This window comes from Asterias rubens, chromosome 3 (assembly GCF_902459465.1).
Source record: "Asterias rubens chromosome 3, eAstRub1.3, whole genome shotgun sequence".
Classification (NCBI taxonomy): Eukaryota; Metazoa; Echinodermata; class Asteroidea; order Forcipulatida; family Asteriidae; genus Asterias; species Asterias rubens.
Window position 1 is genome coordinate 17,075,405 of NC_047064.1, and position 15,937 is coordinate 17,091,341.

A 15,937-nucleotide genomic window follows, 5' to 3' on the forward strand; every position below is an offset into this window, starting at 1 on the left:
AGGCAACATACAATAAACCAAATCCAGACAACATTTAAGAAGGGAAATTCATTCACATTTGAATATTCATACGTTATTCTTATGGATCGTAAGAAATTTGTTGTTGACAAGTTACTCATGCTTCCAAAGTGGTCTTGTAGCATGAACTGCAGTTGGTTTGAATGTTGGTTTGAACATTTGAATGTTCATATGTTATTATTGTGGGTCGTAGACATTTTCTGACAAGTTACTCACCATGCTACCAAAGTGGTCTTGCAACATGCACTGCAGTTAGTTTGATAGTTGGTTTGAACATTTGAATGTTTATATGCTATGATTGTGGACCGTAAGACATTTTTTGACAAGTTACTCACCATGCCACCAAAGTGGTCTTGCAACATGCACTGCCGTTGCCTCCAATTTGCCTTGTGTAACAATTAGGCCCTTAACATTCCATGGGGGGGTCTTACGATGCACAATTCTAAAGCATAATGCAGTAACATTCTACAACACTCCAACGATTAAACTAAAAAAACACAGTAGTGAAACTCTGTAGCACGAACATGAACTACTGTAATGCACCGTGTAACATTAAATGCCAACTTGATTTTAGCGCCCAATTCGGTGATAAACTATAGACTGTTCACTTAATCTAAAAAATATCACCACGGTGGTAGCGCAATGCACACTGATACAAAATGCATAAAGTCGGCTGGCTTATAATTATTTTTTTTGGTGATGATCCCATCATAATTTTATTGAGCATTCTTAGTTTCAGACATAAATGCATTTTTTCCGGAAGGTGGAGAGCAATGTATGGGAATTTGTTTTCGTACAGATAGCAACTTTTCTTATAATCACCTGGGTACCAGACTTAATTTTAAAACCGCGCCCTCTTTTGATATCAATGATTACCACGTGGACAACCTTCAATTTATAACGTCAAATCCATAGCTCGACTATGCGTGATTGTACGTATGTTTGCTTGTTTTTTGTTTATTTGTTGTCTTGTTTGTACCAGGAACATTGCAGTTAGGGCCACGGCAATTACAGAATTATAAACAAACTTAACAAACACCCAGCTATATGATTCCACTTACAGTCCACTCGATAAATCGTTAATAAAAAATCGCGGATTTCCATTTATTTAAGATCGAATCCCATTTCAATCGAACACACAAACTATTTGCTTTCCATGTAAATAAAACAAATAAGAGAACTGCTCACCTTTTTACAAACCTGCAGACATTACGGCCTTCAGGGTCTAGACTCGTTATATCACCGAAGCTGCCCCGGCAAAGCCATGACGACACAATTAACACCAGAAGGAATTTGACGTACATTTTGTTGTGTTATTAGAAGCTTTAAATGCAATTATAACTTTAGAGCCTTACTCGGGAAAAAAATGTATTCATCAACAGTTTGCGAACGGTCTTGCAGTTAGAGATGTACAGTTACAGTATGTCAATGTGCGTCTATATGGTGTCCATCCCGATACGCTCAAACGATTGAAGTGACAGTGAGTTTTTAGCGATACCACGTTCTGTCACCCATTGTACTGCGGCGGGACGCGAAGAAGGATGTGCCTCATGACTTGGGAGATTATCGAATCGGACGTTAAATATTGGATGGGACTGCTGGGTGGGGCCCGCAACTCCGACCAGACGGCGGTTAAAGTGGTCGACCGGTCGGTCGGTCGTTCGGTGGTAAAGAGGGTCAGTCAATTTGGATACGAGTGTATTGTTTCTTTCTTGATAGTTTGTTTCCGGGCATGGGAGGAGGGGGGTTTATTTAAATACAATGCTCGACCACACCCGACATCTTGGGGGATTGTTCTAAGGTTGTTTTGATGAGGAGTTAAGGACGTGCATGTTATGGCTGTGTGTTAACATTTTTACGAAAGATAGTTGGTTGTAGACCTTGTAATTGTTTGAAGGACTGTGTGATTTTTAGGTTGTTTGTTTTTTGTTTAAGTACACTTTGTAAACTGAAAGTTTCCTCTGTACACCATACGCCTCTTGAATAGAGGTCATTTGCCCCCACATTAACCCATGGCAAAGTAACTGCAGCAAAAAGGCCAATAGGGACACTATTATACTATTTTCGTCATTGATACATGTATAACTTCAGTTCTTTGAAAAATAACTAACGGTAACCAGCAAAAGAAAATAAGAAAGTGATATAAATTTTTCGTTTATTGTTTTAATGCGCAAATTATTAGGCTAAAACAGTTCTCCTGAATAACTTCTGAAGTGTGTAAAACAAAATTGTACGTCGCTTTTAAAGTTTATTTGGTTTCGAATTGTTTTGTGTGTTGTTGTTGTTTGTTTGTTTGTTTGTTTGTTTTTTTTTTGTTTTTTTTTTTGGGGGGGGGGTTTCAATGAAAGATTTCCTACCGCCACAAGGCCAGACGACTGCTTCAAGGTGATGGCTACAATTAACTGATTTGACGCTCAGCGTACCGAGCATTTGCGATAAGGTCTGTGGAAAATTACTAAGTCTGCTGACACCAGCGTTGCATTAAATAATTGTCTCCCATTAAATAATTGTATTGGACCTAATATCTACTTAGTGTTCTTTAAAAGTGTTTGCACATGTTCCTGGTTTAGAGAAAAACTAACCATCCATTCCACAAAGGACGGAGCAACGTCCCTGAGTAGCGAGAATACGGCAACCGATCGCGGGTAGTGCACCTCTCGTTCACGGTTGCTGGTCCCGGTGACGATGCGCAGAGCAGTGGCGGACGGCGAGGCGGTAAACCCGGACCTTTCAAATACTGACCATTCTTCAGTGGCACGCGTAGTGTTAATTCCCCCTAAAATACAAACAAAATACATGGGTTTCTGGGTATTGGGCGTTGTACATTCACATAGGTTTGTACTGCGAATGTCCTTTATCGTAATATCAAATTAGTACTCGCAGTTGGATGGTGTTGTACATTCACGTAGGTTACTGCGAATGTTCAGTATCCTATATTGAAATATCAAAGTAGTAGCTAGATATCGGGCACTGTACATTCACAAAGGTTTGTGCTGCGAATGTGCACTGTGCAATATCGAAATAGCCAAGTAGTACTAGCAGATGGATATTGGGTGTTTCACATTCACATGGGTTTGTACTGAAAATGCCCAATGTCCAATATTGACGTTCATGTGGAAGACATTCCTGAAGTGGCATTGTCTTGTTGATTCACCAGATTAATTACCAAAAATAATGGCACAATGTGTTGTTTGCATGAAGCAATTCATTGGTAACGAAACCCATTAATTGCATACATTTATAAAAAATAAATCGAAAATAATGTTTTAAAATAAATTGAAACGTGCATCGTAAAAACAAAATATTATTTTTGGTTTAACCCTTATACCGAGCTTTTTGAAAAAAAAAATCACAGTCATGTACTCGGGTGGGATTCGAACCCACGACCATTGCAATTCTAGAGCAGTGTCTCACCAACTATATACAATATTAAAACGTTGTTTTCCTTCTTACCAAGCACGAATGTAGAAATCGATACGTTGATATTCTGAATGTTCAATTCCTGCCTTAGTGAATCGAAGAATCCGTGTAGAGCAAATTTGGAAGCTGAGTATACGGCAACAAACGGTACTCCGAATTTTCCTATGGACAGAGAATAAAGATTGGCGATTTTGTTTTTCTTCTGTGGAAATATATCAATGCACTGATAATTACCGTTCTTCTCCTTTTAAGTTTTTCTCCAGTAGTTTGTCTGTCTGTCTGTCTGTCTGTATGTTTTTGTTTTGGGGTTGTCCGTCTTTGTGTTGTCATAAACATGTACCCGTAGTGTATGTATTATGTTGTGTAAAGACAAGCTGCTACAAGCTACCCGGCTTATTTAGGGCCCTGCCTTCTTATTCTATCTTGCTTGTCTTGTTTTTTTTAGTTTTTTTTAAATGTGTTAGGGAATTTTATTAGGAGTCAGGCTGACCTGGAGAGTGATTATCAGATAGAAAACTTTCCTCTGATTTTGCGTCAGTATGACACAAATTCCCGGACAGTATTGGGGACCAAGAAACGGGTCAAGCGATCTTCGACCCAGGATCCTCAAAGGTCAATTATTGGTTGGATCAAAATTTACCCAGATTACGGGTTTCAGAGGATCTGACCCATTTCTATGTCAGCAAGTGGTTAAACATGGGATTTTCAACTCGGATTCCGCGTACGTTTTACCGCGTATCATTTCGGTATAAACTCCTGGTCACATTGACCCAGAAAAAGGTCAGAGCTCGACTTGACCCGGATCCGGGTCGACTCGGGTCAATTCTGACCCGAAAGGTTGTGTAAATATTACAGTTTGCTAAGTGAAATTTTACCGCGTATCATTTCGGTACAAACTCCTGGTCACATTGACCCAGAAAAGGGTCAGACCTCGACATGACCCGGATCCGGGTCGATTCGGGTCAATTTTGACCCGAAAGGTTGTGTCAATAAACCCTGTACTTACCCGCCCCAGACGACACTACTCCAATACTGCCAGCACTCTTTGAAAGCATCGGTAATGCGTACGTTGCTATCCTCACATAGGCGTGGAAGTTAATTTCCATGGTCTGTGTACGAAATGTAGACACGAAGTACGTTTCAAATTTTAATTATACACTAACGAAGTCAACGTGGTCTAGTTTATACCGCAAATGCGATACGAATTTTAATGTCCCAAATCGCAACGAATAATTCTTAACTCTGAACGGTAGGGTTTAATTGTAACGAGAATTGAGGAGCCGCTGATAGTATAAAACAATGTACGAATCAGCTCCTTCTGAAGTAACGTAGTTTTTGAGAACGATTTAGGCATCTGAAAGCACACAAGAGATTTACTTTCAATATTCTCTTGCAACTTTGATGAACAATTGAGTCAAGGTTTTCACGGATGTATTTAAATACTGGTCTTTTAAAATTATCGAAGATCTCCAGTGCCTGTAGAGTAATATTTATGCACACCTTTTGGTGTGGTAGAATGAATATGGACAAGTTTGTATTGATTTCGTAACTTTACTTTTAAATAAACTTTAACTTAAAGTTGCACTTAAAATATTTTCGACTGAATATTTCTGACAAAAATCCTCTCACCTCCTCCAACTCACACAAACTGTAACGCCTCGTCCTCGAGAGCACATTATTTTAAATTGTCTACATGTGGTTTCTTATTGATGTCTTAATTTGTAACAAATAACAGGGATTGGAATGAACGACATCTTCATAACGACAATGATGTATTAAATCGTTAACAATATTGACCACTCCTAGGCGTTGAACTTGTCAACCTAATAGGAACATCTTAATTTCATTTATGTACAAGTAACCACACCCCGACCCCTGACCCTTGTTTATCCCATAACATATATACTACTCAATCTTTTCATAGGTCCTTTTCAACGGCTTCGGCTTTTGATTCGGCTTCAGACTCCGTTTTCTCGTCTGAAGCATTGAGCAAGTACGCAATGCCCGCACAAAATGTCAAAACAACCGCGGTGGGGCCAAGTTGATCACCTTCTCCTGGTTTGTCTTTGGTTGCATGTGGATTCCGTGCTAATGTTTAAGCTTTTGTTTTATAAAAAGCGCGTTGTTGTGGTGCATGGTGCAACAAGATTGTGTATTGTGTATACGTCGACCTTTCAATGTTGTTGCTGCAGCTGATGATGATGTTGCTGAAAATGCTGCTGCTGTTGTTGGTTGCTGCTGTTGTTGGTTGCTGCTGTTTTTATTGGTGTCACTGCTGCTGTTTATGTGTTCTGCTGCTGTTTCTGCTGTGGCAGGCTGCTGATGTTACTGCTGCTATTCCTGCCTCTGTTTCTGCTGTGGTATTCTGTGACTTTCCCTGGTGTTGCTACTGTGGTGTGCTGCTGCTTTTTCTATCTTTGCTGCTGCTGTCAAAGCTGCTGTTGCTGCTACTGTTTCTGCTACAGCATGCTGCTGCTTTTACTGCTGTTGTTGATGCGGGTTTTGCTGCTGCTGACGCTACTGCTGCTGATGTTTGCTGCTAGTGCTGACGTTGTTGCTGCTGCTGCTGACGCTGCTGCTTCAGATGACGCTGCTGCTTATATATGCTGCTCCGCTGATCTTCTTTCTTCATCGTTTAACATAACGAATAAGGAGTAATATACGCCTGCTTACCTTATTAAGCACGTAGTCGTAGTCCCCTTTCCAGAACCCTGGATTATTATTGATGATGTGATTTAGGATGAGATGATCGAGTCCACCCAATCTCTTCTTAGCCTCGTCAATCAGGACCTTGGAATCCTCATGTTTGGACATGTCAAGAGGGACATAAGACACATCTGCAGCTCCTAGCTCCTTGCACCTCGCCACAACCTCAAAACAAAAATCATTTGTAAATCAGGCGCTGGACACTATTTGTAATTACTCAAAATAACTGTTAACACACAACTTTCTTGGTAACGAGCAATGGAGATTTGTTGATGGTATAAAATATTGTGATAAATGGCTCCCTCTGAAGTAACGGTTTGTTTTAAGTTGAGAGGTAATTTCTCACTCAAATAATAAAAGACGAAGCCATTTGTATGCATCTGAAAGCACACAACGAAAATAATGTAACAAGGGTGTTCTTTCTTTCATTATTCTGTTTACAAATTCGATGACCAATAAAATTGAGCCCCAATTTTACAGGTGTGTTATTTTATGCATATGTAAAAGTGCCTTAAAGGATTTGGGTACCTTTTAAAAATGTCCATAGATTTACATTAAACTTATAGGGTTTGAAGATAATGATAGTGGAAAGCTTCCCTTCAAATATGACTTACTGAGGTGCTGTAGTTTTTTGAGAAATGAGTAAATCAGTGTCATAAAAATACGTTTGTAAATGATTAAAATAATTGTCGTCTCATGAGACGAAAATTATTTTTATGACATTGTTTTACTCATTTCCCAAAAACTACAGCACCTCAGCACGTAATATTTTCAGGGAAGCTTTCTACTATCATTATCTTCAAACTGTGTAAGTTAAGTGTAAATCTGTGGACATTGTGTTTTTTTTGTACATAGACCCTTTAAAGAATGAGTCCTTGAAAAGCCAGTGGATGCGGATGTGATTTCACCTACAACAATTTGGGCAGTATGGATTTTTTCAGGTAATTTTACATTTCAGTGTAAAGATTTCAGCGTCTCTGATTCTGTGTTTGTTTTTGAAACTCGCTACTTGTCCTAAATTTTGTTTCTCTTCAGAAAAGCTAAAAGCAGACATTGCTAAGCAACTTGGTTGTTTACAGCTGTTTTGTGTTTATACTGCAGATCATTCTTTATTTTCTCCTAATTTGATGAAGTTCAACCGTGTTTGGAATGTGTCCAACTTGTCACATGTCTAGTCACCGGGGCCGTTTCAACGTCTGCCGCGTGCCCTTTTCTACTCAGTCAGTGTGCTATTTTTATGCCTGTATTTTTCGAAATGTCATTGTGACACAAGAAACGCGCAATAGTGTAGACTTGACTCAAGTCCCAATCCCGTGCCATCGCCAGAAAACTATTGTTTTGTGATGCACTGCATTCCGCAAACCTGTTCCTTTCTCGGGACGACATTTTAACGGCGAGCGCGCACTTCGCGACTCGTTTGCTAGTTGGCGCGATATGGGACCTCTCACACGAGAACGGTACTTGAATCAAGTCTAGCAAAGGTCATGAAAACGGGACCAACTTCGAATGGGACCTGAAAGCCGTTGGTCCCGTACGTTGTGTAACGCACGTAAACGATCACAGTAATATTTACGCTAAAGATGAAATGTTTACCCCGGTTTTCTTGGCAGTGGCTGCTGAATGCGCCGTCACCTTGAAAACCTTTATAAGGTGCTACACAATTATTGGGTCTCAGAATTCATAATTTCAATAACCCATCTTTTGAATAAAATTGTAAAACTAAGCGCCTTGAGAATCTTGTCGGAAGAGTGCGCTATAAAAGACTTCTGTCTCATATATTATTATATAACTTTGTTTGTATAGACACTCCACCCTGTTTTGAAAATGTCATTGTGGCACAAGAAACGTGCAACAGGGGACTACTTTTGTGTTGTGTATAGTCACTCCAACCTGTTTGAGAAGTTTGACTCTCCTTGCTGTGATGAGTATCCTTGCGCCGAATCTGGCGTAGTGATATGCCGTTTGCTCTCCGATGCCGGAACTAGCTCCAGTTATGACAACTCGTTTGCCTTTGAGTGAATCTTGGAAGGGAACAAAACACAGTGCACAGTTTGATTTATAAGTGGTACAGTAACATTAACTTGTCTTTCCTCTCGTTGCAAAATAAATGTTTTGTTTGACATCCTTAAAACAATCCCTCTGTCATGCTGGTGCTGTTATTTGGACAAAAATAAATACTCATGTCCAGAATACCTCCTCCGTGGCTTCACAAATGTGATTAAGAAGGAGTATTTGAGGTAGTTTGTTTTGTTTGTATAGTGTAGTCAGTTCAGGTTTTATTTCCATACTCCACTTGGGTGTTGTCCCTTATTTGTCACTATTATTTGCTGGTATTTTTCTCGTTTCAATATTTTAGTTGTTCCCTTTTTAACAGGACCATGGTGTAAAACAGCCTCTGAGCTTTTTTCTTTTTTATAATGTGAAATAAGCAGCAAAGGTATTGACCTTTTCCAAACTCCGGCTTATCCTGCAGCTCTTGCTTACACGTTTATATAAGCACTTTGCTTCTGAGTCAATTAGTTGTTTTCATTGATTTAGGCAATGGCATATTTAAACAGCAGTCTCTATCTCTAAATAAATACTAAAGAAAAACAGAACTTCGAATTTCTCTCGAAAAATAATATTTTTATTTCAACTCGAGGAAAATGACCTACTTTTAAATCTAGGAAACATAAGCCCTTTTCGAAACCACGGCTTCGGCTTTGGATTCAGCTTCAGGCTCCGTTCTCTCATCTGAAGCCCTTGGCGCATTACGCATAGCAAGCGCAATAATGTAATAGCAACCACGGGGCCAAGCTAAACTGAGCCGAATCCGGAGCCGAAGTCGTGGATTCAATAGGGGCCATACACTCGCACGGACACAAACATTTTTAGAGAGTATTTTGTGGAACGTTCTTCATTTTGTTTGACAGCTGTGATGGGAGTGTTAGTGGAGAGTTGATTGGCTGTTGCCGGCGTTTAGCAGCAAACTGTGGGACCTTATCCTTCCCGTGTTGAAACACAGGGTCCAGTAAAAGGCTTGATGGTTTCCCACTCAGTGGCCATACACAGCTTCCTCAAGCCCGTATCTATGAAGGACATGCCGGACACAATCAGTGGTTTTAGCTAGCCGAAGTGCCACCGGCCTACTTGTTGCACGTCATGGCATAAAGCGGTTAAGAGCGTCGGACTCACGCTCTGTTGTTTCTGATCAGCTGATTGTGGGTTCAAGTCCCAGTCGTGACTTAAAACCCTAGTCAGACTAGAGGCAGAATGAGCCCGGAATAAAAATGATGTGTATATTCCTGGATGATCGAAGTGCGTTTTAAAACTTTTGGCTGTATCCTGAGTGCATTCCAAATATTCGGGCCCATTCTTGTGGCCACCCAGAATGATGCTGTAAAACCAAGGGCGATGTTATTTTTTCTATATTTTTTTTAAAAGGTTTTAGCCACAAGTTGATTGTACTGGAACATGGGTAACCGCACTAGTATTAAATGGACTTCGCAATCGGACTGAAAATCAGACTGAAAATCAGAAATGTTTAAGTACGACCTTCCCCTCCAATATATCGGTCTATCGGTCAATGTGATGTCGACGGACGACAGTCCAGTTAAAGGAACATTACATAATTATTTTTTGCTAACTTAACAGTTGCTGGCAGTGTAGCCCTAGCACTGTATGATATCAACTTCATAAACTGACAAACCTGTAGAAGTTTCAGATCGATCGGCCATCTGGGTCACACAAAAAATAGTGAAAAACCGATTACAAATTTTGCATGAAATATATACGTTTTTAAGACGATGAAGCCCCGAAAAACATTGACACAACGAACCTGTAGTTTTCTTATCTTGTCAAGGATTTCGATAACCATCGTCACCCAAACACAATATAAATCAGCCATAGTTCAAAGGTCAACACATTTGCTTATCTGGGTATCAACAAGTATTTGGGCCACCCATGAAGTAGATGGTAATACGAAGAGGTCATGATGTGTCAGGGTACCAGTTTCAAAGTCGAAATTCACTTCAAACAAACAGCTCGAGTTGAGAAGGGATTCGGCAGCCGCCCGAAATGATGCAATTATTACCTTGCAATTTACCAATTCTGCAACCAGAATGGTTTTGAGAAAGACGTAATGTTGAACTCATATATTAAGATACTTCAGGCCCGAGGCATTTACTAGGCATATGAAAGCAGGGTGTTTTTCCTTTTATTGTTCTTTTGCAAATCTGATGACCAATTAATTCAAAGTTTTCACAGGTTTGTTATTGTTTTTGAGAGAATGGTCTTTGACCATTAACATTTGTCCAGGGTTGGATTTCACATAATACTAGTCTTATCTAGAGTTAGCATTACGTTTTGTGTACCTCCTATGACTAGTTCAAAGTAATCACTAGTTCTAACTCTTTATGGAATCGACCCCAGTGCCTTTAACCGAAACTTGTTTTTCAAAAAAAAAAAATGTCCGGGAAGGGGATGGGCGGGTTTTACACACACATCCGGGGTGAGGACGGAGAGACCGGTGAGCATACGTGGAGCACCTTCCTCTAGCCATGCCAAGCGGCTTGACCACTGAAGTCCGAAATAATCCCAGGTCTTAACACACGACGTCTACACGCCTTGGCATAACAACTTTACGGGGTTGCTAACGGGCTTAGAAGTCATTATTGATGAGCTCCTTTATCCTGATTGCTAGACGTACAAGCAGATTAAGTGGGATCAGACCAATCCCAAACCGCCCCTTAAAGGGATATTACAGAATTGGTTATTGCTAACAAAACAGTTGCTGGCAGTGTAAACACTTTATGTAATCCACGATATACATAATGGACAAACCTGTATAAGTTTGATTCGATATCGACTAGCCATCTGGGTCACGAGAAGTGAAAACAAATTATCACACATATTTTTTTCATGACATCGATAAAATAAAAATAATACATCTCTCACTGAGCGATAAGCTCCAAATGGAAAAGTAGATATGATTATTTCTCATCAAATATGACTTTTCAGACAAAAATATCGTATGGGATGTTTTTATGCTATCATCATCATTAGACCGTGTAAGTTTTATGTGAATCTGCGATGTTTTACGAAATTCGCTCTTACCAATTCTATAATGTCCCTTTAATTGAAGACGGTATACTAAAACTGTTTGATACTAATACCAAACAGCTATGTTATTACAACTTCAAAACTCCACCAACGTTAACCTATTCTGTTAAACCCTTTTTTATTTTTAAAATAACCTTACACCATTCATTTGTTTGCATACCTGGGTCAAATGTGTCTACGCTCTTGTAGGCAATGTAGGCAGCCACTGCCAATACAACACACGTCTTCCAGCCCATTCTGTCTTAGCTGCCTCAACACCAACACCTATACACTGCTCACTGCACACAGAATAACTCACGATGATTCTTTGTGATTCCGATATGAAAATTGTGGTTAGTAAACAATCACAAAGTTAATCTCTTTTTGTGTTGGTTGATTCACCAGGCTTTTACTTTGAGGAACGTGGAACTAAATAATTGTTAGAACTTTAGGCTTGGACCTGGTGATTGCCATCAAACACCCCACCTACGTTGAACATTGTCTCATTCGATCCACTCGACGCCCATGAAGTCCCCTCAACGCATCGCACCAAGCCCCATGGACGAAGTCCAGTTTAACTGAAATGTTTACTCATCGGTGTTATCACTATTTGTGTTTTTTTGCTCTATTTTTTTAACCCCGTTCTTTAGTATAATCGAACAGCTAATTTAAAGGCACTGGACACATTTGGTGATTGCCAAGGACCGCTATTCTCACATGGTGTGTCCCAAAATATGCATGATAAACTGCTCACAAAAAGTAAGGAAACTTTTTTCAATACAGTATATTTGTTATTATTTAATACTCTCTTTGTATATGATATATATCAATGGAAAGCTGAACTGTTCCTCTTTAAAATGATACCACATATTAAATAATAAAAAATATACTGGATTGAAAAAAGTTTCGTTACTTTTTGTGAGCAGTTTATAACAAATCTTGTAAAATTGTGGCTTAATTATTTTGATTACTTACCAATAGCGTCATGTAATTGTTCACTAAACGAATGACTTACAAAATGGAAAGCTATGACCGAAAGTTAAACCAGTATTAACTGGTAATAATTGGTGACAAAAATGTTTGTAGAACATTCCAAGAACGTTAACATTATTACATGGCGGAATATCAAGCAGTCCCCGAGGGGGGGGGGGGGGGGGTAGTAGTGGTTGGGGGTGTTGGCATGCACATTACAGACCTTTCTATTGCAACGCACAGCCCGAGGTTTTGCCGACTGAGGTTGGAAAACCATGGAAAGCAATAAATGCAAATCAAAAACAGATAGCCATAGTTAGTAGAATAATGTTGCACACTTCAAAAAATATGTTGAACTGGTTGAACAAAAAAATTAATAAATCATCAGAGATCGTGAATCTTCACTTACACAGACAATTTTGAATTTTGTCTCAGTTTTCTGTTAAACACGATTGACTATTTTGCTAACATTCGGCTGGCCATGCCAACCGGCGCACTTTGTTTATCAACAACGGAAAGGTCCTTTGTACCAGTATGGGTGTGTTTTTCAACCTCGACCCCATCCCAACACCCTGATCACCCTCAACAAATCAATCACGTGCTTTGTTTGTCCATCACGATCTTGTTGATGCCCTGGGAGGGTGCTCGAATATTACACACTTATCAGAAACTAGATCTGACTCAAGTCCTGTTCTCGCCTTAGAAAGCCCTATATACGCATGTCGCGCAATCTACTCTACTAGCAATCAATCCGTTCGTAGAGCATTGCGCGCTCGCCGTCAACACGTGGTACGGAACAAGTTGGGGATACCAGAGCACCACAAAAGAAGTTTTTCTGGCGATGGCAGGGGATTGGGACTTGGAACAAGTCTAATCAGAACCAAGTATTGCCACCCATTATAGTCTGTACTGATCAAAACAGGTTAACTTAATTTGTATCCTACAAGGTTTTCTGTCAGCTGGGCGTGAAAACCACTTTACCCCCAGAACATTCAAAACACCGTCCCGTACGTCCGGGAAGGATGTCATGTATAATCATATAAGTATGCTTCATAATAAGATAATGATGTTTTTCTTCCTGCGAATACAATGTCTTGATCCGAAGGAATTGCTCTTGCCTTATGCTAAGTCAAGATATTAAATTTCAAACTCAAAGTTAAGCAGCTACGTAGCCATCAGGGAACCTCAATTTGGCCAGAGTGTTAGTGTAATGGTGTTACAGTGTTACATGACAACAGCTTGTTTGTGGCTTACGGTGTGATTTTGGTTATAGTGTTACAGTGTCACAATGGCACAGTGTTAATACAGGACAGCAGCTTGGCTACGGCCATCGGTATGACTATAGTTATACTGTTACAGTGTCACAATGGTGCAGTGTTACAGGACAGCAGCTTGGCTGCGGCCATCGGTATGACTATAGTTATAGTGTTACAGTGTCACAATGGTGCAGTGTTACAAGACAGCAGCTTGGCTGCGGCCATCGGTATGACTATGATTATAGTGTTACAATGTAACAAGGATACAGTGTTACAAGACAGCGGCTTGGCTGCGGCTAAGGTGTGACTTTGGTTGGAGTTTTCATTTTTACAGTTTTACAGTAAAAAACAATGTGTGAAACGGCTCCCTCTGAAGTAACGTAGTTTTTGACTTTGAGAAAGAAGTAATTTCTCAGTAAAATATTTGAATCGATCAAGTATGAAAGCACACATTTTTGTGTGATAAGGGTGTTTTTTTTCCATTATCTCCCAACTTCGACGACCAATTGAGCTCTTTCTACGGGTTTCTTTCTTTTTGCATATGTTGAGATACTCCATGTTGTAAGACTGGTATTTAACAATTACCAAAGGTGTCCAGGCCTTTAAGCAGTATTTTCTACCTAAGCAGCTTGAAAAAGGGCTCTGATAAATTCCGGCCATGATCATGAAAAGCGATGTCATGTTAGGACACAACATGTGGCTATAGTCTATGGTTAAGCCAGGACAAGGCTCTGGCTGGGGGTATATCTTGCCATATTACTAGATTACTAAGCCGGCTTAAATGCATAAACATTGCAGGTGCACCCGTCGACCTTTTGATACGTCAATCTCAATACCGCCTTTGATCAGTAATCTGACTCTTCTGCGTACACACAAACAAGTGTGCGTATTGTCCCTCTTTGTTTATAACGTTCTGCAACAGCTCCCATTGGTTTTGTACTCGTTTTCCAACTGTGGACCTTTCCCGAACCGTGGACCCAATTGTCCCTTGCACATGGATGTTGTTTCATTGTACCCTCCTCTAAAAAAAAACTTCCGTGCGGTACCACTTACAAAGAAAGCCTTGTGGGGTACCATTGTACCCTTGCTTAAAGTACCTGGTAAAGCCTGAAGTTGACACGTGTACGGGATAACACTGTATAGCGTTCCGAAACTGAAAGTTGTTCAGCAGCCGATTTCACGAAACTTAACGCAACTTGCGTAATGTTTATGGCGTAGGTTGCGCCATAAACGTTGCGCAAGTGGAAAGTTTCGTGAAATCGGGGGCTGGGCTATGTGTATAGGGCCTATGGATAGACAACTAATACGAAAACTAAATTGTTGTGTACACTTTCACACTGCTATGGCGTCGCCAGCAATGACGTAAACAAACAAACAAGTTCGATATTTGAAAAGCTTGGAATTAAGATCGTATTCGAAACGTAATGACCCCAAATGCGTGTGATGCACTTGTGTGTGTATTATTTCATGTTTGTTGCGAGACATTTTTCGCTCACACCCCGGTCACACAGGCCCCGATAACGAGAACGAAAACGAGAATGAAAAAAATGCACGCCCTCGATTGGTTGATTAGCCCCACGCAGAATACGCCAACGCTCATTCAACTAATCGACGGCGTTCATTTGTATCGTTCTCGTTATCGGGGCCTGTGTGACCGGGCCTTACACTATAGACGAGAAATGGCGACCGTTAATCAAGACTGATGTGGCAAACAGAGCCATAACAAAATTTGGCCCAACTATTTCGACTAAGGCTTTTTATCAGTCTTTGTATCGCTTTTCTTAGACTGTCGCACCTGAATATACTTTCGCTAATCTATGCGCTTCAACAGGCTTAGCTCAGTAAGCATGCCCCTCAAAACAACACTTATTGAAAATTAGGCTGGCCTCTGCTGACATACATGCAGAGTCTAGTTACCGTGATGATCAATGCATGTCAATGCTTAACCAATCTTTCGCATAAAGGGAACACGACCATAAGATGATAAACTCATTAAGTAAAAGCCATAGATCACTGCATCTTACCCAACTTCAAATTAATATAGCAAGCAATACCAATACCCGAAGACACTTAATTAACACAATATCCTCTATAGGAGCAAACTCAAGTGACCCCTGACTGATGACCTAATGACGTCAGAGACAACGGGCTTAATGGGGCTCTAGTTGCGGTATAAGGTTGGTGCCGGGTTAATATGGGGCGTTGATAATAGGTTCAGTACTTTGTAGGATATTACATATTTGACGCTTATCCTGAAGTTGACTGAGTAGTTGAAAGTTGTTGTTGATGTTAAAAAACTGTCGTTTTGACGACATCTTGAAACCCAACAAAGCCTGTATTATGCAGTATTTACTGGATAGATGGATCAGTGTGACAGGTTGGATATATACGTCCATACGGAAAAAGAAACTATTATTTGTCAAGTGATGTTAAAAAGTGATTTTATCTTCGGCTTATTTACGGGTACCTGCACTGTGATGTATGAA

General features: G+C 40.1%; 1 protein-coding gene across 1 annotated transcript; it reads right to left on the reverse strand.

Moving 5' to 3' along the window:
• Positions 1-2,137: 2,137 nt before the first annotated feature.
• On the reverse strand, positions 2,138-11,563 carry LOC117288549 (hydroxysteroid 11-beta-dehydrogenase 1-like protein). Its single transcript, XM_033769448.1, has 6 exons — positions 11,405-11,563; positions 8,035-8,165; positions 6,112-6,309; positions 4,445-4,547; positions 3,472-3,600; positions 2,138-2,794 (listed from the first exon to the last, which is right to left on the reverse strand). The coding sequence occupies exons 1-6, from the start codon at positions 11,478-11,480 to the stop codon at positions 2,544-2,546; spliced, it is 888 nt and encodes a 295-aa protein (XP_033625339.1). The 5' UTR covers positions 11,481-11,563; the 3' UTR covers positions 2,138-2,543.
• Positions 11,564-15,937: the final 4,374 nt, after the last annotated feature.

Excerpts from the sequence above, each read along its gene's own strand:
- LOC117288549 (XM_033769448.1), bottom strand. The coding sequence starts at position 11,480 with ATGGGCTGGAAGACGTGTGTTGTATTGGCAGTGGCTGCCTACATTGCC. Across the intron at positions 8,166-11,404 it reads CGTAGACACATTTGACCCAG|ATTCACTCAAAGGCAAACGA; the intron begins GTATGCAAACAA and ends TTCCCTTCCAAG. Across the intron at positions 3,601-4,444 it reads AGTAGTGTCGTCTGGGGCGG|GAAAATTCGGAGTACCGTTT; the intron begins GTAAGTACAGGG and ends CTCTGTCCATAG.